Source organism: Psittacula echo, assembly GCF_963264785.1.
Source record: "Psittacula echo genome assembly, chromosome: 1".
In the NCBI taxonomy this organism is placed as follows: Eukaryota; Metazoa; Chordata; class Aves; order Psittaciformes; family Psittacidae; genus Psittacula; species Psittacula echo.
Window position 1 is genome coordinate 147,384,150 of NC_137735.1, and position 27,944 is coordinate 147,412,093.

Below are 27,944 nucleotides of genomic sequence, written 5' to 3' on the forward strand. Positions count from 1 at the left end.
CGATTTCTCACCTTCAGCATCAGGCTTAACATTGGAGCGTCTTCTGGTTCTTGGGATGGCTGACTGAGCATGGCTGTTCGAACAGCGGTGGAATCCATGAAATATGGCAAATTCATATTAGCAAGCAGTATGAGCAAATACAAACATTAATCTTTCTTTAATCCATTTAAAGCTTGCTCAGCAGAGGTTGTAACATATTTTGACCAGACAGTAAAATTATTGCTGAAATGACAAGTCTTCCATGAAAATGCACTCTAAATGTACTGTAGCTTACCTGTGATAGAGAATGTATTCCATCCACTGGCAGGTGAAAGCCCATCCCTATGGATTTGATAATTACCAGGATATTTGACAGATTTTCCCTGTTTGGCAAATTAAAAAAAAGGTCACAGATTTTACCTAACAGACACATCAAAAGACATTGCATTTTAGTGTCTTTTTCACCAAGTTTTTCAAAGTCACTTAAGTGCACACACACATGAGAAAACAAATGAAGTGGTTTGTTAAGTTGTTTTTTGTAATTTATTATATCAAGACTTGGAATAACACCAAATACATAGCATTACCTGCTCAACACCTTTTGGATAATTTGCAGATGATTGGAATTAAGCCACTGAACACCACCTACAACTAATACGGTCTGGTCTGTGTTCTCCAGGGGACGTGATCTGAAACCCAGAAAGGAAAAACAACACATGTTGCCTTAAAACAGATGGCAAACATTTTAACTGCATTGCATTGCATTTCAATGAACTGTATCTGGCATCCTGATCAGAGGCCTGATGTCATTTTCTACTATTTTTCAACCACACAATACAGCCTGCACAAGTTATGTTTAATTGTTTACTGACTTTAATTGTAAAATCTGTTAAACACATTTGTGACTAGAATGAGAATACAAACAAGCTAGCAATAGAGTTTGTACGGTACCTCTGCAGCAGTTGTTCTAGGGCTTTCTCAAAAGTTGGTCTCTGGTTTGAGCTCATCCAAAACTGGGGGTAGTAGGAGTAACTGATGAATGTTTTCCCCTCATTGATATTATGATAACATTTAACATCATGAGTCTTTTGCCATTCCTGAAGAGTCTTATTCACTCTTTCTATTAGATAGTACATCATCCCTCTGTTAGTTGAGTCACCTATAAAGAGAATCTTTGGATGGAAAAGGATAGGACTTACTTAGAAGTTATACACTCCAAAACGCAAATCTAAGAAAAGAATAGAGATAGCCTGGAGGTCTTTTAAACCCTTCTCATAAGGTTCAAGAAATATCACTGTGAGCTGCCAGCTCTTCAGCCATGACATCTGAATGTTAAAGTTCTGCTTTAGCAAAAACTGTGTGATCTGATTAACAAAAAGTTATATTTTAAAGATGAAAAGTACAGGTTATAGATGGCTATAGCTGCACAGCCCTGCATTTTTCATACTTTATAATTTCTATTGCTTAAGTTTACTTTCAGCTGCTAGTACAGAGCCTCTTGTGGTTGCTTGCAGCTTCCTGCTTTCTTTCCTCCAGTTTTTTATGCGGTTTGTTCCTACACAGCATGTCTTCATTAAAATGTCTTCCATAAATGTGACTCACCAGAATTTACACCAAAGTAACACACACGCACACACATACATAGAGCTGTTGCCTTTTTTGTAGAGAGATGGCCTTTCTGCAATTTCAGAGGGGGTGGAAAAAGAAGGTTATTTCAGTGAAAGACATGAACAGAGTCCTGGCATGTATGATGTGACCACCAGGAAGCATTTTGGCCCGAAGGGAGTTAGAAGTGCTGTCAAAAAGTCAGAAGTAGTTCAAGTATAGCAATCTTCACTGGGCAGCTCTGAACCTGCAAGTGAATGAAGAACTCAGATTTGGGCTTGCTCCTATTCATTCTGTAGACTCCCCTGAGAAATCAAACATCTCTGTACATGGAGACCACAGAACTTAATGTATGGGATTTTTTAATGTAATTTCCCTATTTTTAGTGGTTAGAACTAGCATTTCCTCCTGCTGAAGAGAATATTTAAGCAATAACAAGAACCCAAAGGGGAAGAGAACTCAGGTTCAGTGCGGTTTGCCAATGAAACTGTGTGTGTAATCAGTTATTACCACAGTCACCTCAACCAGAAATCCACATAGAGGAGCATAAATATAAAAATGGGAGATAGAAATCCCACAGAGCCATAACACAGTAACAGCCCTGTTTTCTGCACAGCAGTCTGCAACTTCTCCTACCTCTGGCACTCAGCGTAGTTGCACCTTGTAAGCTGGGTTTTGTTGTTTGGTATTTTAATTTGATTTAGGGCTTGAAGCTTTATCACTTCCACCTTGAATATTTAGTTATGCAAATAAAATTCAGACTGCACAATATTACATGTTTAAGAATAGATTTCCAAAGCTTCTCTTAGAGATTTTATGTGGTGAAAGCATCTTGGACTCCTCTTATCTAATACCTCTCTATTTAGCTATTACCTTCAGGAATGTCAGTTTTAGGAACTGATTCCAGTTCCCACTATAAACCTATTCTGATTAAAAATTAGCCACAACAGTATATCAATGATGGTTCCCACAGAACAGAAGCAGTTTCGGATGAGCATACTCCGATCTGGTGGCAGGGTCAATAATGGGCATGACAATAGCTTGAACTTCCCAAGCCTTGCTCATTGTGGGCTGCAGAAAAGCAAACAAATCAAAACGAGCACTGGGCACATAGAGGTTCTTTTACCTTCTGTCCTGGACCTATCAAAGCTGCTTCACAAAGCAAATTCTTAAAACAGCTGCTGTTCATCCTTGTGTTGCACAAGCCCTTCTCTTACACGCAAGGGGATTTCCAAATCTTTCCCGTTGTGTCAGAAGAAACCTTTTTAAACCAAGCGCAACATGACTCACAGAAGCCAGGGATCCTTGGACCCTTGGCAGGACTGGTTGGATATTCAGTCTTTCCCTCTCTGACAGATGTGAACATGCACACAATTATTTACAATTAGGAAGATAGTTCATGGTTAAGATATGCCCTAATTGTAAAGTAGGTTAACTTGAGGTTTTAAACAATTCTTTTAACTTGCAAAATCTCTTGATCTCTCCAGTCTGTCTATATCCATGTCTCTTTAATCTCCATTTCGTAAGTCCATCACTGTATTATCTAAATGTATATCTATTTAAAAAGCAGTTCTCAGATATTAGCAGGCAAGGATATCATTAATTTGCAATGTGGGTGAAAACATCGCTGTAAAAACACAACACAGCATTAGCAGAATAACAAACAGGCTCTACTAGGTCATACACATAAAGCAGTTGGTAGAACATGCTAAATTGTTTCTCTTCTACTTGTAGTAACATATGATACCATTTTGTTATCGCTGCACATAAGGATTTCTAATTGCAAAGGAGCATTTCAGCTATTAATTTTACTGATTTGGCAGATGTGGCATTTTTATCTCACTCTTCATTCTACCATGACTAAGATTCTGATAAATACTTTTCTCCTTCTAACTGTATTTGGTCTAATCTCATCTACTATAGATTTCAAATAACAGAATACCCTTCATGGGAAAAAAGAAGAGAAGAATCATGGCCAAGACCAATGAGCATGATGCACAGATGTTTTGTTTTGCCAACACCATGCGTTCTCTAGCAATTTAAGTATGAAGCGTCACACTCAATATTTTCAAGGTCTCAGACATTGCAGAGCACCAAAGACTGAGATTGACTCATCAGTCTCTTTCCCATTTTTCTCATTATGCTTAAATTAGAGCAAACATCCCTCCTCCAAAACACTCACACTCAATTTACACTATTAAATACTTTGGCATTGTAGAGCTTTGTAATTTCTACATCTGCAAAGCCACACACACATAAGCAATGGATCTATGAATGAGTTTTCAAGTCTGCCCTGGGATACCTAGCTGGCCAGGTCTACATATGAGAAGTCACTATGTGCAGTCATTTAGAAAACCAGTTCCAGGAGAGACAATTTAGTTATGATCACATCCTAAAGTGGCAGATCTAGACTGTAGGTGCCACGGTGCTGGGCATCATATGAAAATATCAGGTGGGGCTTAGAATAGTACTATTGTTGTTGTCCTGATATTCTGAGAACATGAAGGGAGTGACAGGAGTCAGAGCAGGTTCCTTTACAACAGTCAGTATAACTGGAAGAAACAGATAACTGTTAGGGCCCACACATACTTCTTCAAGTATTATCACAAGACTGATGAGACTGCACACAGCCCGTCTTTGAAGAAGTAAGCTCTGAGTCTCAGAACATCTCCATTTTCACTCTTAAAGTGAGCTTGTTACGAGGAGGTAAAGCAGGAGGTCAGGAGTTAGCTCAGACAGCTAATACTATTTGAGTGCCTGAATGTCCATCTGAGAACGTATACTTATTCCTAGAAGAAGGTGCAGCTGAGCAGGATGAGTCAGGAATGTGATAGATGGCAACATCACATTGGTGAGGAATACAGATTGTTTCACTAGGGAAATTAACCTGAACACACAGAAACAGCTCTGCTAAGAGAATAGTCAAGTAAGTGGGGAAGAGAGAAATGAGACAAAGTGGACTTGTGATTGTGCAGAAATCCAGATCAAAAAAAAAAAAAAAAAAGTAGGTCACACTCCAAGATGTCAGTCAATTGTTGCAACCATGTTAGATTTCAGTCAGTAAGTCTTTGTTCAGATAGGTTTAAGCCATACCGGCACTGTATCACTGGAATCAAGCAAATCCATTTAACTCCAGCTACGTCTTTTAGAGTGAAATAACAGCATTGTTCAAAGATACGTCAAATTAAAACTAGGACTGCAGTATGTGAAACCTATGGTCTCTGCCCTCTACCTCTGATGGAGAGAGTTCTGAAGTCTGTTTTCAGTCGTCATAGGAGAGCATCACGAATCACATTCTGGAGTCTGGGATTCTGGGATTTTGAGGGAATGCTCTGTCATAGGTCTAAAGAAGGTAGAAAGATAGGTGTGCATTCCTTGTTATCCAATGCACCCCAAGATGGTGGATGCATAGTACATCACCAGCAAGTCTGCACACTCAGATCATCCATTCCTTAAGACCTTGACTACATCCAACAGTCTGCTTCTTTCTAACTATTTGTAGAACCATGCTGTAAGACAGAGACATGCAATTCCTAGAAAAATAAACAAATCCTTCTTTTTCTTTCCCCTAAAATAATAAGGTGGTAAAGAGGACATTTGTAGGTAATCCTACCTGCTTTTCAAATTGCCCTTCTGCAGAACTGACCAAGCACCTTTTGTTGTTTAGGCCACAAGAAAGCATCTATCAAAGCATCTATCAAAGTCCAGCTTTTATAATTCAGCTTCATTTCCAGCAAATGCTTGGAAGACTCAAAGGCTAAAATAGTGGTGGTTAGCCTCAGGAAAAAACTTAGATCCTTCAACTAACCTAAAAGCTTCAATGAATTAGAATAATTATTCAATGTAATTGAATGTGTGGTAGCTATGGCCACATTTATTTCTATACAGTTGCATAAACTTACTGTAGTTGTGTGTGCCATGTGGTATTTAATATGATTTGAATGAAGGGCTCTAAAGAAGATTCTGCATTTAGCTCTGTGACAATAATGAGCAAAATAATGACTCAGGTGTGTTGAATATGTCATATCTCATTCTCTTTACCGTTTGGCACAAAGCTTAGTCATGTACTGTTCAGGTCAATGGGGCATTTGTCTGCAGGATGACTAAAGCATCAGACATACATCAAGTTATAATTTTATCGAAGAACAACACTTGCACACAGACAGATGTTTTTAGTGTTGCAAATGTTTTGTGTGAAAAATTCCATTATAGCTTAAAGGCTTTAAAAGATTGTGTAAGCATAGTGGAATTCACTTCTTAACCAGACCTATCATTATAAATTAACCACACTTAGGAAATTTAAACACCTGTAAGTCCAAAACACTACTTAACTCTAAAATATTATTAAGAAATTATAAGTTAAAATTCCTGTTTTAACAGCTGAATTTTATGTACTTCAGCAAATATTGCCTTTTCATATTTCCTGTTCTTAATTACACATGACTCAATGGTACTTTATTATAAGACTAAACTCTGAGTAGTATTTCTCAATGATAAGCAAAATATATATCCTCTCTGCTACTGAAGCCAGCTTTCTATATGCTGCTAATTAGATAAATAATTATCTGTTAGAACCTCTTTTTCTTGGACCAATTTTTAAAGTTCTTGTATAAAAAAAATAAAGTATTATATCTTAACAGAATTACATAAATATTACAGCAAAAACTCATTAACCGCAATTACAGAGGATTTTGCTGAGTCAATATAACACAGATATAATATTTTTATTATGATTGCCAATTTTTTTGATTCAATTAGGACATACACATGGAGTTCCCTAAGAACAACATGGCATGCATCTCATTACCCTTAGTTACAAATGGAAAAGACCAGATACCAGAAGCAGAGTGATGAAAATCTACTTAGCTAGAATCACCTTGGCCTCAATACTTGAAAATTTTCCTGTTTGCTGTGTCAAAAATGCAAAAATATGACTGACTAGTCTTGATAACACATCATAAAGCAAAGTAGGGCCTCATAAACTGTTTTCATGGTTGTATATCCTTTATCATGTCTCCACCAATCTCAGTGTTACTATTTCACTACAGGTGGTCTTATGTTTTTATGGAATAGTGTCCTGGTTTCAGCTGGGACAGAATTAATTTACTTCCTAGCAGCTGGCATAGTGCTGAGTTCTTTATCTCAGTTTCTAAAAGGAATTTTATTATTTTTCTGATTCTCTCCCCCATCCCACTGGAGTGGAATGAGTCAATGTCTGCATGGTATTTAGCTGCCTGATAGGTTAAACCACAATACACAGAAACAACTTAGCTCAAACACAGTTTTATATGCACACAAGCTAAAATAGCAGTTAATGATGATGTGAAATCAATTGGAAGTCATAGCCATGGAAAATGAATTTCTGTTATAAAGAGGATGGTAATTTTGGAGATGAGATCTGAAAAACATATAAATTTTAATATTAGACTTGAAAGCAGCCTGGAGTTAGAAAGCAAATTAGAAAGCATTTTTGAGGGCTTATTTATGATGCAGATAGGAAAGAAGTGCTCTGTTTGGGTGACCATAAACATATTTCAGAAACATTGACAAATGCATAGAAGAAATTAATGAGCAAAAGACATACTTGAATGCCACGTTTTACTGTTGTAACATGAGAAAAACAGAGACTGAACTTAAAGACACAGTTGACCTTAAATGTGCTGCATTTCATTAAAAGCAGAAAGACAAGCAGACTCAAGCAAGCTTTTTTTTTTTTTCCTCTCTTTTTTTTTCTTTCTTTCTTTTTCTTTTCTTTTTTTTTTTTTTTTTTTTTAAATAAAAAACTAATAAGGGAACACAAGAAAGCTGCCTGCGGTTATCATAGTCGGAATTTAACAGTGGCATAAAGATTAACACCTGCTATTTAAAATAAAAGACATAATCACAGATACTTATGTTGCTTATAATATCTTACCATGATGCTTTTAACTGTAAGAAGTAAAGCCAGCAGATCAAAATCCTGAAGCTAAATTATATGTTTCTTTTCCAGGACAAAACCACAGAGACTTCAGCCTAGTGAATCTTAAATGTGACTGCTTGCTTTACCTGTGCTTCCTGGTGAAATCTTGCAGGACCCTGATTTTCTTTATGAAGGTACTCACTAGCGAAATTAAGTCATCATAGAAGGCTGTTAGTGTTCTGATGGAAGGTATGATGTCATTTGACTCAAAGACACTACAGACATATATGTTTCTGCTTTCTCGAGGAAGGACTGGCAATTATGTGGCGGTTTTATTGTCTTCATTCAGAATAGACTTTGAGCAAGAATTCAGATGTAGATCACATAGATGACCCCTTTGTAAAGAATTTTGAACTCCAGAGACCAGTTACACAAGTTGAATATTCAAAATATGGTGGCATACTAAAAAAACCCAGAATACAGAAGCGCTGAGGTTACTTGAGCCCATTTTGAGAAGCGGACACATGAGAGATTTCTGTTGCTCTCAGCTAACTTTAGCAAATATAAATAAAGCAGCATTCATTCTAGATCATCTCAGTTTTCTTCACTTCATCTGAGAATTTGTGAGTGTTTTGCACTCACTTTTTTTTTTGCAATTTGCTTACATTGAAACCTTCTGCTTGCTTTATTATGGAAACTATAATGTTGTTAGTTTGAGAAGTCAGTGATCTCTGTAGGGCTTAAAGACAAGGTATATAATGGTTCAAAACTAATATCACAAATTAAGAAATATAAATATTTCTAGATGGTTAACAAAATCTCTTGTGCAATAAAAATTTATTTGTTCACAAGAATTATATTTTGATGTCCACTCAACAGCTGCCTTATCAAAGATCAGTTTGCTTAAACATATATCATACATTCAATGCAACTGACAGGCAAAAGTCAGTGAGCACCTGAAAATACTTTCTCTACTACATAGCTTAGGCTGTGTAAAGTAATTCTAAAGTTTGCCTTAATCACAGGCAGAATCAGGACCTTATCACCCAAGCAGAGGACCATTTTTACTCATCTGACTTAGGCACAAATTCTCTCTCAGTTCTTAAGCTCTACTGACACGAGGCTGTTGCTCCAGGCTCTACATTTATTTATTTGGTGACAGAAGCAAAAATCCTACTGAAAACTGTCACACAAAGTTAAAACCACTGCAAAATGATAACAGAAAATACACCAGAGGGAAAGATACAGGGGAAATATACCAAAAGAGAAACATGCTTTAGGGTGATGACTTTAAAAGAATAATTGAGTTAAATGGACATCTGTGCAAAGGTAACAAGAGAAATTCAGCAGATTTCTACAGAGCAGTGAAATTTAGAAAGTTTAGGGAGGTTAGAAAGTTCTAGGAAGAAAATTAACTCTACCCCAGCCAAAACCAGAACATTAGAAAATGATGGAAGATTTTGCAAAAGATGAAGAAAGGGAAACAAGTGCAATTATTTTTAATAAGTTTTTTCTGTTAATATAGGTCACATAGGATCTGGCTCTCATCTGACACTAGACTAGATCAGTGACCTTAGAAATCGGAATCTGAATCAAGAAATTAAGCTTACAAACATGTATTTAATATACTTAGTTTCAATGAACCCTTAACAAACACTGTTCTGTTTTTCACACTGGTGAGCGTGAGTGGTCAGACTCAGGAGGTGGGAATGTCAGAGAAATCCTCCCAGCAATACGCTGCCAATCTGCTTCCACAGTGGTGTATTGTTCCTCTGCTATCCTTCAATTGCCTGACCAAAGTGTGTTTGCCTATTGAAGCAGCCTGACATCTAGGGAAATTAAAACCAAAACAAAGCTATCAAATTCTTCTATATTTGTTTCTGTGGTCAATCCATAAGTGGTTGTTTTGTACACAAGGAGCAAATCAAGCATCTCCTCTGTCATAAAAACCTATGGTTTGTTTTAGAAAAATATGTTAGGAGAAGCCCACAGCTCTATGATAATAGAGAAAACCACAGGCAGAAATAAAACCAAATGGCAATGCAGGACTTTGTGCAAGAAAAGAATTGACCAGAAAACAAGGAGGATATGTTAATTGAAGGCTTATTTTTGCATTTGTCTTTATGGACATACTCTGAGATTTTATAAAAATGCCACTTTTAGATACCATTTTCTTACCTAGACAATAAGTTATAAAAATCTTTGTAACAATCAATTACTTACTTTCTGGATACTTGTATCCTCAGTAAGGTACCTGAGCCTCAGATCAGAGTTCTGTTTCAACAGTTTTACAGTCATAGCATGCTTATTAAGGAGACCTTGTATTTCCAAGCAATCACCTTAGAAGCTTCACTACAAGAAAAGAATGCGCAAGAAGACTTGGTAAGATTAGTGTGCACAAGCAATGCCATGCATTAGGTATGCAGCAGAAGAAACCTAACTTGCACGTCAAGTGTGACACAAACTGTGACAACAGTGCAAAGCCATTCTCCATTTACAGTCCTTATATACTCACTACAGGTCTAACTGGTAACCATGTACACCATAGGTCTTGAAGATCCACTGGTGTGACCTAAGGTCCTACGCAAAATGGCAGCAGAAAACTGTGTCTGCGTAAGAGTCTAAAGTATAGATAATGACTGTTTTTTGACCCTGTGGATTTTCCATCAGTACCTTTTTTCCATTTATAGTAAAAAGGGATTTTCTTCCACATCGATCATAAAAGCGGTTTTAATGTGTCAGGACACTAAATATCCAGGTAAATAATACCAAATTAAAATGTAAAATCTGTTACATACTCTTCTGCCCTCCACACAGCGCTGGAGCTCAGGCTTGGCTAGCACAGCGTATTGGCAACCATGGGGCTGCCATGTTATTTCTCTCCAGTCACAGGTCCTGTTGTCAGAGCAGCTGAGGCAAGGGACAATCCACTGCCCTGGAAAACAGAAATGGGATGTCAACACCTCCTCTGCATTTTTGTGAGTAGCTTTATTATACAGCAAGCAAGATATTTTTGAGTATTTTGTCATGGGAGTTTTCCCTAAATTAAATGCCGCCAACCCTTTGAAGAGACTTTCCTTCCTCTGTGTTATGCTCTGTTCGTTTGGCTAGCGTGGGAGGTTTCCATTTCCCTGAAAGAGCTGCGAAGGCTCAAATTTGACAGTTGCTTGTGGGTTCATTTCTCAGTTCATGTTGTCTCTCTCATAGCAGCTTGTCCTTTCTCCACAGAAGGGGAACGAGAAAGGGAAAGGGGGTTGAGGAGACTGAAGGCAAAAAGAAAATATCTGTATTCAGAAGGGCCTAAAGACAAGATTCATTCTCATCTACAATTAAGCATCTAAAAGTTGGGTTGTTGGTTGAAGCTAGACTTCAAGAGCCCCTTGAGAGAAAAATGAAACAAGAGAGACAATGACTTACTCTAAAAAATACTGATTTCTTTGAGTTGTGAGAATTCAGAGGACTGTCTCAGACTAAACATATACATTTCAGAAGGTAAAAGCAAGGTCAGGTGAGTAACCTATGTGATTTATTGCAGCCTGATTTTCCTATTTTCAAAAATCATTTTTCAGATTAGGAGCATAAAGTGGAATTACTGGAAGTCAGTGGGGTTTAGGCATCTCTTGCCTAAGGCTGAGTGGTTTTGTTATGTTAGTTTTCTAACGCTATTAATTTACAAAGTCCTACTGGAAGTCTGAGGGATTTAACTTCTGAAGGAAGACAGACAACTTTTGAGTTACCTTTTATTTTCAAATCAACACAAGGAACGCTTTTTTTCTAGCCCACACAAGTGCACCTTCCTAACAATATCTTCCACTGCCTATGTAGCTCTGTCAGCAAAACCTGCTTTCGCTCTAATTAAAGGCATTACACAAGGAAGAGTACAGAGGCCCCGAGGTACCTGTGTCAATGCTGTTAGGCCTCCCTAGCACAGCCAGATTTCTCACTGCAGCCCATCAAACAGCTCCAAAAGCAAATGTTTGCAGAGTGAGTAGGCCTTGCCTTAGTGCTTGAGACTATCACTGCTACCAGACAGCAGCTCCACAGGCGACTGGGTGAGCTTTGCTGTGTGTGATACATTGCTGCTACACAAGAAGCCACAGCAAAAAACCTAGGCTATAAGTGCCTATCAACACTTATCAGGTCTGGGACTGAGTTGGAGGCAGAGTGAAGCAACCCTGAGGATCCCAGCAGCCTTGGGGGAGGGAGTCAGCTGCTACCTTGAGAGCAAGGGAATTTCCAGGTAGGCAGCTTGCGCTTCCGCTGAGCACAAGCTCCATGTGAATATGTTTCGGTAGGTGGCAAGGTGAGTTGTTTCAGCAGATAAAGAAGTCCATCTAAATAAAAGCATCAAGAGCTGGTACATCTAAGGGCAGAATATATCCCACAATGCTATGGAAAAGAATCCATATATATATTCCAATATATATATTTCATATATTTATGCACAAGTCCATGGGACCTGATGAAATCCATCTGCAGGTCCTGAAGGAGCTGGCGAATGAAGTTGCTAAGCCACTGGCCATCATATTTGAAAAATCATGGCAGTCAGGTGAAGTTCCCGATGACTGGAAAAAGGGAAATATAACCCCCATTTTCAAGAAGGGGAAAATGGATGACCCAGGGAATTACAGACCAGTCAGTCTCACCACTGTGCCGGGAAAATCTTGGAGCAGATTCTCCTGGAAGGCATGCTAAGGCACATGAAAAACAACAAGGTGCTTGGTGACAGCCAGCATGGCTTCACTAAGGGGAAATCCTGCCTGACCAATTTGGTGACCCTTTATGATGGGGCTATGGAACTGATGGACAGGGGCAGAGCAGTTGATGTCCACCTGGACTTGTGCAAAGCATTCGACACTGTCCCACATGACATCCTTGTCTCTAAATTGGAGAGACTTCAATTTGATGGGTGGACCACTCGGTGGATAAAGAACTGGCTGGATGGCTGCAAGCAAAGAGTTGTGGTCAAATGGCTCAATGTCCGTCTGGAGACCAGTAACGAGTGGTGTCCCTCAGGGATTGGTGTTGGAACTGATCTTATTCAACATCTTTGATGGTGACATGGACAGTGGGATTGAGTGCGTCCTCAGCAAGTTTGCCGATGACACCAAGCTGTGTGGTTCGGTTGATACGCTGAAGGGAAGGGATGCCATCCAGAGGGACCTCAACACGCTTGTGAGGTGGGCTGATGCCAACCTGATGAAGTTTAACCATGCCAAATGCAAGGTCCTACACCTGAGTCAGAGCAATCCCAGGCACGGCTACAGGTTGGGCAGAGAAGAGATTCAGAGCAGCCCTGCAGAGAAGGACTTGGGGGTGTTGGTCAGTGACAAAATGAACATGAGCCGGCAGTGTGTGCTCACAACCTAGAAAGCCAACTGTATCCTGGGCTGCATCAAGAGGAGCGTGACCAGCAGGTCAAAGGAGGTGATCCTGCCCCTCTACTCTGCTCTCATGAGACCTCACTTGGAGTATTGTGTGCAGTTCTGGTGTCCTCAACATAAAAAGGACATGGAACTGCTGGAACAAGTCCAGAAGAGGGCCACAAGAATGATCAGGGGACTGGAGCACCTCCCGTATGAAGACAGGCTGAGAAAGTTGGAGCTGTTCAGCCTGGAGAAGAGAAGGCTGCATGGAGACCTCATAGCAGCCTTCCAGTATCTGAAGGGGGCCTACAAGGATGCTGGGGAGGGGCTATTCGTTAGGGACTGTAGTGACAGGACAAGAGGTAACGGGTTAAAACTTAAACAGGAGAAGTTTAGGTGGGATATAAGGAAGAAATTCTTTACTGAGAGGGTGGTGAGGCACAGAATGGGTTGCCCAAGGACATTGCGAATGCTCCATCCCTGGCGGTGTTCAAGGCCAGGTTGGACAGAGCTTTGGGTGACATGATTTAGCGTGAGGTGTCCCTGCCCATGGCAGGGGAGTTGGAACCTGATGATCTTAAGGTCCTTTCCAACCCTAACTATTCTATGATTCTGTATGGGAGTATAACCCACAGCAGCCTCAGCTGCTGTGTAGCTTGTGTTCTGTGCAGAACATGCTCACCCCACCCTCAGCTACACGTGCAGGTGATGTGGCAGACTGAACCTAAACACTGACTCCACCACCCCGTGGGGCAGTGAATATAACCCAGCTCCCCTGATTCCCACAGGTGTGGGTGCTTCCTGAAGGCTGATGCCAGGCAAACAGCCTGGTTCAATATGGAAGAAGGAGGGGAAGGAGGGGACTCTCAGGACCATGGTGGTAGGTAAGGGAGAAGAAGCTGCCCAGAGCTCCTTGTTCAGAGGAGTGTCAAACTTGCATTGTCTGTGTTCTAATCACCTAGCTGTTTGTCCTTAAGGACAATGTTACCCACAATGTTCTTACCAGCTGAGGACCACTTCAAACTTCAAAATTCATTAGGACAGGAAAATAACATCACTGTAACCTGGCAATTTTTGGGGGAAGAAGAGGTTGTGGCCTCCTGGCCACCACTGGGACCAGGCACACTTTGATCCTGTGAGATTTTTGCCCTTAGCTCCCTCTGCGCCTCCTTTGCAACTCATGACTAAAGGGTCATTCCCAGCTCCATAGCAGTCGTATGAAGAGACTGAAAAGTGCGAGGTCTCAGGACACACAGTAATAGGTGTCATGCAACTATCTTTTATTGCTTTGTGCCTTTTGAGTAACAGAGCATGGACAGAATAGTTGGTTGGTTTAAGCTCTGGACTCAGACTACTGTAAAGTTCTTCATAAATGAGCTGAAAGTTGTTTTCGGCAGTGGTTTATATGAAATCATATGAAAACCGGGCAGCTCTTTCCCTGAAATTGTAATTTTTCTTTCAAGCCAAATACATAAAAGTTCTGGCAATGTCTACAACATCTGAGATCCCTCATTTTACTGAATTTTCTTAACATCCCATACATTTATGAGCTGATCTGGTTTTAGGTAATAAACTAGAAAAGTAGAACTATATAAAATGAATATTGAGAAGCTGAAACATCTGAACAATAAAAGTTTAAACTTCGGCAACTGAAAGTGATAAGTACCTTCTGAAAAACTTCTTTCAAATACTTTGGTTTATACTGAATAGCTCTTTAGGTACATTAAGAAAAAAATAGGTCAGCTTTTGGCACATGCTAAATGTTAGTGGCAAATGTTAAAAAAAATTATAGAACAAGGATATATGGAGATAAACTCATGTTTATAGGAAGCACTGACATTTACTGCTAACAGAATAGTGGCAGGTTTTATATTTATATAGATTTTTTAAAATTGTGTGCAAATTTACACTTTTTAATCTAATTATTATGAACTTTTCCTATAGTAACTTCACAACAGTCAGTCAATGTATTCTTAACCTTTAAAAATAAGATTGTGTTGAAAGATAAAATGAATATTGCATAAAAAAGAAGAACAAATATTGCAAACAATCAACATCAGTCTGGAAATTAAGCTTATTTTCTATTGAAATTATAACCTGCTTTTTCCTCATTTATATAAGGCAGCAGCACGCAAAGCAGCTTTCAGCACAACTTCAATCAGCCTGTGTTTTGTGGTGCTCTGGTGATTGGCCCTACCAGGCCAGGGAAAGTTTACCTACTATTCAATGAAAGAAAGCAGGAGAGAGCTGCTGTGAGTTTATTCACAAATTAAACACAGATAAAAGCAAAATTTTATGGAAGCCCGTAAATATGAGTTTTCCACGGGAAGAATGAAAGTAAACTGGATTTTTGGCTCATCAGAGCAATTTATCATCTCATGTATAAATCTTCTCCTTAACATATGAGATTAAATATTGCCAGTACTTCCAAAAACCGCTCTCCTAAAAAGGCATGAAAAGAAATATACTTTTAAAATAATTCATTGGACTGCTTACCTTGTACTAAAATAAATTAGTCCAAAGTTAAAAGTTTTAACCAATAAAGATAGTTTTGTTTCTCCTTTCAGCCTCTTTTGTTTTTATTCAATCTTTCCCACTGACATAGCCGCAAATACACATCTTTTGCTTTTAAGGGAAAAATCAAAGTTTTTCAATAGTGCTAAACAATTACTCATATAAAAGGAAAAATTATATTCTAAACTGACAACTCAGACTTTAAATACTCAACCAAAACTAATGCCAAAGATAGTTTGATGATTTATGATTAGTTTAATTTTATATTTGGTGTCTATTTGGCACCCTAAGACTTTGAAAAATGTTTTCTCCATGAATGTGCTGTAGATTTTTTTTCTTTAGCTTTTAGCTGCACTCATGAAAAACAAAACTGAAATTACTTTTAAAGGACACAATTTTGTTGCTGCAGAGTAAATGGCCTTAGGCTTACAGTCTTATGTTCAAACTGAAATTTACTCCTTGTAAATAAAGGAGACATTCACTTGCTTGAACATCAGTTTATGTCTCTGCTGGACCCCAATCAGAGAGAGAGCTCACACAGAATTATGTTGAACTGGATATGTAGTAAGTGTGGAAAGTGGGATACAACTAAAACACGCTTGTCACGGCAGCAAAGTGAATCTGTGATCTCTTACCATATTTTGTAATTACCTGCAAACCAAACTTCCAGAGTGCAGCAGCATGATTCTCCTGCAGGGATTTAGCACAACTTGGGGTTCTCGTGGTATCTATCAATTATCTCTCTCTCTCTGATGAGCCAATCACACAGTTGATGCCTGCTGACTTACATATTATTGATAATACAGCAATATCGAACAGAGAGCTAATGTTCCTGTGATAGCCTGATTCAAGTTCCACTGAATCAAAGGGAATTTTCTGAAGGAAAAAGGTTTTTTATAGCTATAAGAATCATAATTTCATTCTATGATCTAAACAAGTTGGAAAGAGAGAACTTTGCCACGTGGAATAGTCAAAAAGAGAGAAGATACGGCGTAAATTAAGTGCATATTTGGTAAGATACTGAGCTTCCTCAAAAGAATAGCACCATGGTGACTAAGACAGGAGGAAGCCAGTTCCCTGAACTACTGTTTCTGTACTGCATCAAAGGACTAGAAATGAGGCATGAAATCCTGATTGTACTTGAACTGCAAAGCAGACTGCTGTCTTACCATTAATGTCAGAGGAACCAGAGTTTCATCTCTATCTCTGCTGCTGTGCCTCAGCCTCTGTAGGCACAAATATAAGCTTTTGCCAGCACAGCTACATTTTGCAGTGGTAGTACCTCAGCATCCCTATACAACTAACTTGTTCCCTGGCATAAGATCAGTGTATGACACTGCCTTACTTCTGCAGAAGTTTTGAGCTTTCTTCTGAGAGGAAATGACATTGCTTGGCTTCTCTGAACATTTATTTAAGTAAAAGAGATGTTGCTGCTTTAGCAGGGAATTTACAATTGTTCCCACATGTGTTAGGAAAATGCTCACTGCCAGGATTGGGATCTTACTTGGCTGTTACAAATTTGGAATGATTTTCCACAAAAACCCCATGCTTTCCCGTTCCAGTTGGAAGTTGTGACATACATTAAAACTATACAGCCATTTGTTGCCAGATACTGCAAACCCCAGTTCTAGGCTCATTACACACCTCTTGGCAGTCTTTGCTTTATAAGCACAAATTCCTCTTACCTGTTTAATATACTTGCCCTTTGAGACTATTTCTCCTGAAGTTTGTTTCCATTTTAATTGTGCATATTATTCATAATAAGGCTGTGAAAGAATATTTTATATTCAGCTTTACTTAGCTAGATGCATTTTTCAAAATAAACATGTTATGCATCAGGAGAAACAGTTTATCTGCCCCAGAAGGACTCTACTGTGGATTTGGTTTGAGTTTTCTAGTCAGGAGCTTTATGTCCTGATATAGTAGCATAAAATGGGTTGTGCTTCTTATTATTCACAATTTGCTTTGTGATTAAAATACACAGTGTCTCCTTTGTACATTCCGTTCATATAACACAAAATTAATATATGCATCTGTTTCACATGAAGTGATGCATTCAGGCAGTTCCCATATCCCTTTTACTTTGTATTGCTTATTCTGTGAGATTGTGCAAATTTATTGCTGTGAGAAGCTGTTCCTATCTACGGCAAGATAAAAAATAGAGTTTAGTAGACCATGCAGGAGTGTGGTGGTGTTTTTCATTTGTCTAACAAAGAATTAAATACAATTTATTATTGTCTAATCCAGCAACAACTTAAGCTATAAAACTGCATACCTGAGTAGTCCTGTGGAATACTCAGATATGTTAAAGTACACTTGCACAAACCTTCATGCAGCTGTGACTTAAACATGACAATCTGTTGTAAGCTGGGTTCTTACTTAACCAATGAGATATATTGATTGCATTGGGTATACATAATGTTTGGTTTGTCCATCTTGTTTTTAAGGTATCAATTTGTGCAAAACCACATACTTTACTGTTTGACTATTTTTGAGTTTCCCGCATAGAAGTGGAAATATAAAATTCAAATGGATCATTATGTTGTATTCTTTTTCTAAAGCTAATTTTTATTTTTAGTAGATAACCTCTTCTATTTAGAATAAAGCATTTTTATTTAAAATGGTTTTGTTGGACATATTTCAGTGCATTTTAAAGGCTACATGATAATAATACAAGCAGTGGTAGGTAACTGATTAGTTATCTACCTAATTGTGAACTAAAATTGTCACAAACTAATTAACTTGCTTTTTAAAATCTGTAACTATTACAAGTAATTAGCTAAATTTACTGTATGTAGGTTAGTGCATGTCCACAGAAAAGAGGAAACATTGCTTCTAGTTTTACTTTGATGAGGCGCAAGAATTAATTTTCAGAAGAAACAGGATTAACTGCAAACCTTTTGTGTCTCCAGCTTCACATGTCTTAAACATCGCCTGTGAAATTGCTGAGAGGTATTCACGAGACAGAGGCTGCAAGCCACAGGACTCCTCTGGACGAATTCGAGAACCACAGTCCTGAATTAAAAGGAAATCTGTGAAAATGACAGTACTTCACCCATCCATATGACTTTGAAATCCTTTTCAAGTACATTTAAAGAGAAAAGAAGTTATCTGAGGTTGTTTTTGCAATTCATTAATCCGTTGCTTTTCCAGATATATTTTTAATATGAAATTTTGAATCCTTTTTCCATTCAGACAATGGCTTTGTAATAAACTATCACAATCTTGAGTAAATGTATAAGATATTACATTTGCTAAAGGTACAAGAATATTTATTAAGTCAAACATATATAATATTCATGTAATGTCATGTTGTCTATAGTTAGTGTGCAAGCTTTACCTATTTGACTTTAATAATTTTGTATTTATATTTGCAGTCATATGGAATACATTTCTGTGATAAAATGTTCCACATTAGCTTCAGGAGATAGAGATGTATAAGCAAAAGAGAAACAAAAAAAGAAAATTTCAAGGGGAAAATATTTGACCTAGTAAAATGTTTTGTAACAGAAAGTTGTGGCCCTTTCTGGCTAAATGGAATATTAGACATAGAATCATAGAATAGTTAGGGTTGGAAAGGACCTTAAGATCATCAGGTTCCAATCCCCCTGCCATGGGAAGGGACACCCCACACTAAACCATGCCACCCAAGGCCTCATCCAACCCGGCCTTGAACACCGCCAGGGATGGAGCATTCGCAATGTCCTTGGGCAACCCATTCCAGTGCCTCACCACCCTCTCAGTAAAGAATTTCTTCCTTATATCGAATCTAAACTTCCTCTGTTTAAGTTTGAACCCGTTACCCCTTGTCCTGTCACTACAGTCCCTGATGAATAGTCCCCAGCATCCTTGTAGGCCTCCTTCAGATACTGGAAGGCTCCTATGCGGTCTCCACGCAGCCTTCTCTTCTCCAGGCTGAACAGCCCTAACTCTCTCAGCCGATCTTCATACGGGAGGTGCTCCAGTCCCCTGATCATTCTTGTGGCCCTCTTCTGGACTTGTTCCAGCAGTTCCATGTCCTTTTTATGTTGAGGACACCAGAACTGCACACAATACTCCAAGTGAGGTCTCATGAGAGCAGAGTAGAGGGGCAGGATCACCTCCTTTGACCTGCTGGTCACGCTCCTCTTGATGCAGCCCAGGATACAGTTGGCTTTCTGGGCTGCGAGCGCACACTGCCAGCTCATGTTCATTTTGTCACTGACCAACACCCCCAAGTCCTTCTCTGCAGGGCTGCTCTGAATCTCTTCTCTGCCCAACCTGTAGCCGTGCCTGGGATTGCTCTGACTCAGGTGTAGGACCTTGCATTTGGCATGGTTAAACTTCATAAGGTTGGCATCAGCCCACCTCACAAGCATGTCAAGGTCCCTCTGGATGCCATCCCTTCCCTCCAGCGTATCAACCGAACCACACAGCTTGGTGTCATCGGCAAACTTGCTGAAGGCGCACTCAATCCCCCTGTCCATGTCACCAACAAAGATGTTGAATAAGATCAGTTCCAACACCAATCCCTGAGGGACACCACTCGTTACTGGTCTCCAGACGGACATTGAGCCATTGACCACAACTCTTTGCTTGCAGCCATCCAGCCAGTTCTTTATCCACCGAGTGGGCCACCCATCAAATTGAAGTCTCTCCAATTTAGAGACAAGGATGTCATGTGGGACAGTGTCGAATGCTTTGCACAAGTCCAGGTGGACATCAACTGCTCTGCCCCTGTCCATCAGTTCCATAGCCCCATCATAGAAGGCCATCAAATTGGTCATAGTAATGTTCAATAATTCAAAAGTTCCCTTTTTAAAGAACTGCCTATGCTTAAAACTACTAATTAGTTACAAACTAACTACACAAATGGAAACACTTTTCAATTTGAGTGTATTCATTTCAAGTAGAAGCATTCTTGAAACCCAGAATAAGATGTCATTTCTCCAAAAAGAAAAAAAAAAATTCATTGATCCTTTCTTCACCAAAGGATGCTGATTTCTATTATTATTTTCTAAAACTATATTAAAGTTAATGTGGCAACCGCCATGTGATATCATTCACTGTTTCCACGAAATTATGCTACATCTAGGATGCTAAAACTAAATTGGACCGATGAGCAAATAACAATAATGTTGTAGTGTTGTCAAGGTGAAACTTAGTTTAGTAGGGTATGTGCCACTTATACAGATGGAGATATGAATCCACCCTGGAATTCAATAAATAGTGGTGAGTCTTGAATATGCAATCAAACTCAAAGTGAAATAGTTGTCTCACAATTATTCCAATCTCATTAAATTCTGAAGTGGGAGAAAAAAAGGGTAAAAAAAAATAAAATAAAATCTTCCCACTGACTTTGAAGGGTGAAGGTCACTTTTATACACAAAAAGTCAAATATGTGGTAGATATGTGTGGGTTCCTTGGTACAGTTGTCTTGTTCTCTGCTTAATGCTCTATAACTAGGGAAGATTTGACTATTATGACAAAATGAACAGCACAGTATCTTTTCGTGTTAAACTATGATGCTGTCTTGGAGCCTCTGGGTCTGGACACACTGTACAGCTATTTGACACTATTACTCCAACTAACATTAACATCAGAAAGTAAAACAATTTGCACAGGACTTCACAAGAAAGCCTGAAATTCCCGAATGTGCTGGCACTGCTCTCAACATAGTGCCATAAAATAACAGGGATTTTCTTGTTCATACTTCTGCCCAGGTTATGTGTTTAAACAAACAAAAAATGATTTTAATTGATTCCCTGGATGATATTATTAACAACAGTTTAATGTGGCTGGTTTATTACTAATCACAATCAATATGCAGATCAAACTACATCACCGACTCCCTTTGACTCCATTGTGTTTTCACAGTATGCAAACCATGAATTTTAAAGGATGCTGCTTGTGTTTAATGTGCAATTCACATCTAAAACTATATGGTCATGAGAGATTGTGAATCACTGAACAAGCCTCATTTGCTTCATCTTTCCTTTTGTAGGAGACCAATACTTTATCATCATTATTGACATATTTAATATAATGCACAAAATGTATCTATGGCAGCTACAGATTTACTGCAGCTCCACCAATGCATGGCACATTAAGGGTTTTTCTAACTGCCTGAAGATTTTTTTTAAAGTTTTCTTCAGGTGCTGCAGTGATATGAGATTCTTTTTGCCTTGCCCAAAGATGAAACATCTTGTGATCTTAAGTATGTTTACAAAGGATCACTCATGGCAAAGATGAGAGCCAGACATGTAAACTTAAACGATAGCTCTTGCTCTCTGTCTCTTCTTCCTGCGAACCTTCATTTTTAGAAGGCAGACGTAAAAAGCCCCTTGAGGTGTCTGGACTAGAATCAAAAGAAAAATTCCCCTGCATTACATACTTCAGTGCACAGTTAGAACTGACATTTCTAAGACTGGTTTGGCATTTTACTAGTAAACTTTCTTTTATCTTTGTGGAAGATTTTCTGGATGCCAGCAAATAAAAGAGGAATAAAGCTTTACTCTGTACATCTAGAGAGCTTTCAGTCAGCATCAGCTGACAGAGTGAACATTTCCATCTGCTGTGTGAAAAAAAATTGTTTCTGTTCAGACCACACTATAGTGAACTTAATTCTTCATAAAATTTTAGCCTTTAAGAGATCTCACAGATGTCTGAGCCTGCTGCTTTACAGTTCTCTCAAATTATTAACTTGGAGATATTAATGCATATGTTATTCAATTTATTTATAGTTTAGGTACCCAATTCAGTGAGAATTCTGTTTTCTTTCCATAACTGCACTGTTACTTCCTCTCAGCTATGTACTTATGCATACACATACATAATAAACAAACATAGATTCATTCCAGTGTACATAAATATTTAAGAAAAATGCCTGTTTTAAGATCACATAAATGTTCGTGAGAGTGATAGAGTAAGAGACATAACCAATGCCTTTACAAAGATGATCCACACTCATGCAGCTATTATCATGGCTTAAATGTCATACAGATAATACCATTGTAGTTGTAGTTATGCTTTAGATTAAGAGATCTAACTTAACTATTAATGGATTTTTAACTGTTGTTGTACCTTTTTACCACCTCCACCCTAAGGAAAGAATAATTACCCTGAAATTGTAGTATCTGCCAACAGATCAATCCCATAAGCTTGAGCAAACTGGAAGCAGTTAAAAGGAGGGAAAATAGGAAGCCCATGACTTTCCTGGGAAAAGTCACATTGAATAGGGACAAACTGTCCATCTGTGTTTGTTTAAATGATCGGTGCTGCAACAGTGACAGTGCACGACATAACAAAAATAAAGTCACTTTTAGCATCTACGGCTGCTGCTACCTGTCAGCTCAAAAAGACATTTTAAAATAGGAAGGTAGGGTTTTCAGAATTTTTCCAGAACAACTCAAATCTGTCACTCAAAGCTGATGCCAAAACTATTATAGTTATTGGACGTAGATTTATGTTAATGAATTGAATGCTGTGGAAACTCCTACCCAGGATGTCTGTATCAAGGATCTGTACTCAGCTTTCCCAGTAAAAGTCTGTTTGGGTTTTGTTTTTGTTTTTGTTTTTTTTGTTTTTATTAAAGCCCCCAGCAATCAATGGGAATGGTATCTCAACACTTCAAAAAATGTAATTTCTTAGCTACTCTTATCTGAAATAGCACCCAGCCCAAATCACTGAAGGCTACCCCTACCAGACTAATAAAGGATTGACATATCAGAATGTTTTAAACTAAGCAGCAGGAGAAACATAACTAAACTCACAGGAATTCATTTTAGCATTACACACAACCAACATAGATCCAAAATCCTGCACTGTTTTAATATCCAGAGCCCCTAGTGTTTGGGAACTAGTGGATGAGGTAAACCTCACTCACTAGTTCTCAACAAAGAAGGCAGGAGACCTCTCCATCCATCGAGCTCTGCCCCTGCTGTCCTTCAACCAGTGTTGCCCATCAGACCAGCAGGTCACCCAGCCACCTCCCTTAAGGCACTACAACCCTGCCTCATCTTATGCTGCTGCCAGGACTGCCTTTTGACTGTTCACATTTTAGACATGACAGAACAAATTTTCCTGTGACAGAGGTAATTTTGAAAGCTTTCCCGTTGGCCTTTGTAGGCTTAACTTTATTTGATCTGGTTCTATTTAAGCTGACCCAAGTTTCTCATTAAATCCTTTCATATCTCTTTAAGTCCATCTTTTTCTAGTATTTTAAACATAACCAAAACTGGATGAAAAGTGATTAAAAATGATGCTATGGAAAGAATTCTAATAAAATTAGTCAAAGAGTGAGCTCATGAAATAGTGAAATTGTATCTTATTGCTAGAGAATAAATTATGAGCAGATGGATTAGTTCCACTCTATCAACTTTATTAATATGGCAGTAATAAATGAAGGAACAGTTGGCATATTGAATTCTATTCAACCATCTCCCTCTGTCCAGCTGCAGTGATAGATGAACCTCCAAAGATTCAGGGGTTCAGGCTGGTTCAGTTCAGCACCCAAATTAACTAGACTGAGCTGAAACTTGTGGGTGTACAAAATAGGTCTAGAAAGCTCTAACAAGGAGCAAGGCAGTCTCCCAAGAAATTTTAGTTCACTCCTGCATTTGGCTGGGAAACAATGACTATTATTATTCCTTGAGCACTAAGACATAGATGAAGACATTGCCTACATCAAAAGACACACAAATCCATTAAACAGAGAATATAGGATTAATGGGTTGAACTGATGGAGTAATGTGTCCGTGTGTTGCAGCTATGTTTTAAAGGAAAGAAATTGCCGCCGCTGTGTTTTGTAAGGAACTTAATGTGTTCCATCTGCAAAATGGGATAATATTTCCCCAATGACCCCAAAGGCACTGTCACCAAAAAAAAAACACATTAAAAGGCTATGAGATGCTCAGTTTCACACAGATCTGGTAGGGGCCATAAAAACACTGTAGAAAAGGAGTCTTGGCACTCACAGGGTTGGAACACACAGTGCACAGACATCAGTAGGAGACTGGGAATGATATGAAAAGCTGAGATACTGGCCATATTGTCAAGGCATGGGGGAGACATCAGAGAACAGTTTGAAATGTGTACAAAGTGCAGCCATCAGTCTAAATTGCTTTCAAGTTCTTACTAGTGCTATTCATGTTGTTGCTATAATTCTTCTTTTGTCTTAAGAATATAAGCATACCATGAATTGCAGGATTTTTCTCTCTCAGTCACAAACTTCTATCTAGAAAATTTGTCACGTTTTAACCAGTGATGGAGGAACTTCATATCTACACAATATCCTTACTATCTGCTAAGGAGCTTTTGAAAATCCCAGGAGGTGCCTCTCTACAAAGACAATACCTCAAAGCACATACAGATTATACAGACAAATAAATTTCATCTTGATACTAGAGCAGATGCAAAGTGCTTTCCCCTGCACTGAGAATGCTAGCCTCATAGACAGCTAAGAAACTGTTCTGAGAAATAAGCACTACTTATAAAGAGAAACTATTATAAGTTTCATACCACTATTTATGTATGTGGAGAATATAAAAGAATCTTTTCAATCTATGAAGGATTTTGATTCAATTGTGTGGCACATCATGTTTAATACTGCATAAAATGTCAGTTGGACTCACTCTGTACTTGCCTTCCTGCTCCTAAATAGTCAATAGCTCAAAATTCTGCATTTGTGAACCATAGAACAAAAATATTCATGAGGACTAAAAAGCCTGACTCAGTGTAGCAGAGACTTGTGAGTTACGATTCTGAACAGCTCGGAGATGCGGCAGAATTACTTGAAGTAAGATGGCCGAATGTGAAACCCAGCTTCATTAGAAATAAAATACTGTAAAGATAAGTTTTGGACAATATTTCAAACTGTACCTAAAGATAATTATAGTTTTGCTTGTTTCTTTGTTTCTTTCTTCTTTTTTTTTTCCCAACCAATATTTGAAGCTAACCTCTACATGAGTTTTTCAACCACTTGCTTAACAAACATGTTTTACAAGTAATGTTTTTTTTCCCAAGCAAGAACAGTGATGATTTTAAGCTTGTGTGCTTTATAAAATAAAAACACAAAGCAAGAAAAAAAGGAATTAAAAGAATTTAGTGTTTCTTCCTCCCTCAAAATGAAGATAAAACAGCAAAAAGGAACAGCAGATAAAGAAAAGCATTTTGCTATTTTAGGTATTGGTGTTTTTTTGGTTTAAAAAGTAAGGTGGCAATGTTGACCTCAATACTTTAAGAGCTGTATCAGTTCTGGATTCTCACTTAGTCCTTCTCTTTCCCCGCATCTTTTCTCAGTGCAAGCTCTGAATGTGAATTGACTTGAATTCTGCCAAGTCCACTACCTGAAAATAACGAATAGCATGAGAAAACCAAGTGCTTTGACAGTGCAAGAAGTAAATATTTTATGTGATAACCAAAGGAATTATTAGGTATTTATGGTTCTATCTCCATAAAATGCTGATGTGGCCCTGACTTCTCCATAGTAATTAGCTATAAAAATGTACTACATTAGCTGGGAAATCCCACAGCCTTGTGGCTATTTTTAAGTAGTACTCTCTTCTACCCTCCCATGCTCAGGGTATATGGCATTCACAGTTCACATAGCAGAGAGATCTAAACTGTACACCTTCCTATGTGCAATAGGTGATGGAGCTCTAGCCTTGTCTCTTTTATTTTACACTAAAACCTTTATATTACAGCCATGATGAACACAGCAGAACTTCTCAGTCTACTACTATCACTATAGTCAGAAAGTATCAAAAAGTATGAGCAAAAGAATGAATTGGAAAGCATTACTGTTCATTCGTTAATGCTGAAATTGAAATACTCTGACTATGAATACAATGCATTGAAAATACCTGTTAGCCAAGGACTCGGTCCAGTCAGGTATACATCTGCAGGAGGTGATCCTGCCCCTCTACTCTGCTCTCCTGAGACCTCACTTGGAGTATTGTGTGCATTTCTGGTGTCCTCAACATAAAAAGGACATGGAACTGTTGGAACAAGTCCAGAGGAGGGCCACGAGGATGATCAGGGGACTGGAGCACCTCCTGTATGAAGAGAGGCTGAGAAAGTTGGGGCTGTTCAGCCTGGAGAAGAGAAGGCTGCATGGAGACCACATAGCAGCCTTCCAGTATCTGAAGGGGGGCTATAGGGATGTTGGGAATGGACTATTCATTAGGGACTGTAGTGATAGGATAAGGGGTAACGGGGTAAAATTTAAACACGGAAAGTTTAGATTGGATATAAGGAGGAAGTTCTTTACTGTGAGGGTGGTGAGGCACTGGAATGGGTTGCCCAGGGAGGTTGTGAATGCTCCATCCCTGGCAGTGTTCAAGGGCAGGTTGGATGAGGCCTTGGGTGGCATGATTTAGTGTGGGGTGTCCCTGCCCATGGCAGGGGGGTTGGAACTTGATGATCTTAAGGTCCTTTCCAACCCTAACTATTCTATGATTCTAATAAGCAAGGCTTGTAGACTTGAACTCAGTGTTTGAGTACCATATCAAAAGTATTTCTTTCTCATTTTTAGCACGAAATCCTGTAGACCTTGCCAGAACATCTATTAACTTTATTTATGGCTTGGGGCATACTGAGATTAAGATTCCAAAGAGAGATTTAGGATGATTGGGTTCTTATTTTCTGTATTGGCTTGCAAATGACTTGGGAGCTCCATCAAACGCTACTCACACCCATACTATATCATCTCAAAACACTTGCTATCATTCTCTTAAGGGCCTAAGTTTCTTCTAGTGGGCATAGGCAAAATCACCCATAGCTCAGTAGAGCTATGTTAGTCAGCCCTTGTAGCTTTCATAGTTGTTCAAAAATTCCTTTGCCAACAGTGCTTGACCTGATAGGTGTTGTCAGGACATCCCACTGGGAGTATACAATGCACAAAGATATTTCCCTGGTAGAACATTTCCCTGTGATATAAAACAGTTTAAAGTCCTTCTTTTAACTGATTTGCAGGAAAGATTTCAGTTCACGCTCCCAGTGTCTTCCCTTTAGTAGGGGGCCTACAGGCTATTCTGGGCAGTGCTGTTTTGACCTCTCCCAAAGAAGCTGTTTGCATTTGCTGAGTACATACAATCAAATACTGTCTTGTAAAGAGACTAGGAGCTGCTCCATCCACAGGCTAGATGTGTGAAACTGGATGAAGGGTGAAACTGGATAGAGGAAGCACGACCAGGTTCGCTGTTAACTGTTGTGTGAGAAAGACCAACTGAAGTGGATATTTGGCTCCCTGAGAGAGCATGCAGCAGTTCAAAGTGGAGTCCAGTCTCCCATGTACCCAAGACTGGATGGGTAACTCCCAGAGAAAGGTACACTTAAGACACATTCCTTTCCATATGATTTTTTGCAGGGCAATACATTTGGCTCCTTAATCACTGTGCTGATTCATGTGGAATCTTATTTTTGCAAGCTGCACTCTCCTAATTCAAATTTTAAAAAGGGTTGTAGCAGATATTTGGTGTGCGCTTTCTTCCCCAAGTTGTATCAGATGTTCAACTTAAAACAAGTACTAAAACTTTCTCTGCAAGCTTTACCTCACTAACATTCTCTGCACAATGCATAAGGAGCCTAGTTACACTGCTTGG

General features: G+C 38.8%; 1 protein-coding gene across 1 annotated transcript in view; it reads right to left on the bottom strand.

Moving 5' to 3' along the window:
• Positions 1–27,944, bottom strand: part of CPED1 (cadherin like and PC-esterase domain containing 1) — a gene marked incomplete at both ends in the record, with an annotated part of 153,978 nt that overhangs the window by 8,192 nt on the left and 117,842 nt on the right. Inside the window, 5 exon segments of the mRNA XM_080626642.1 lie at positions 275–362; positions 567–668; positions 931–1,151; positions 10,282–10,418; positions 18,261–18,378. Coding sequence (XP_080482768.1) covers positions 275–362; positions 567–668; positions 931–1,151; positions 10,282–10,418; positions 18,261–18,378 — 666 coding nt within the window.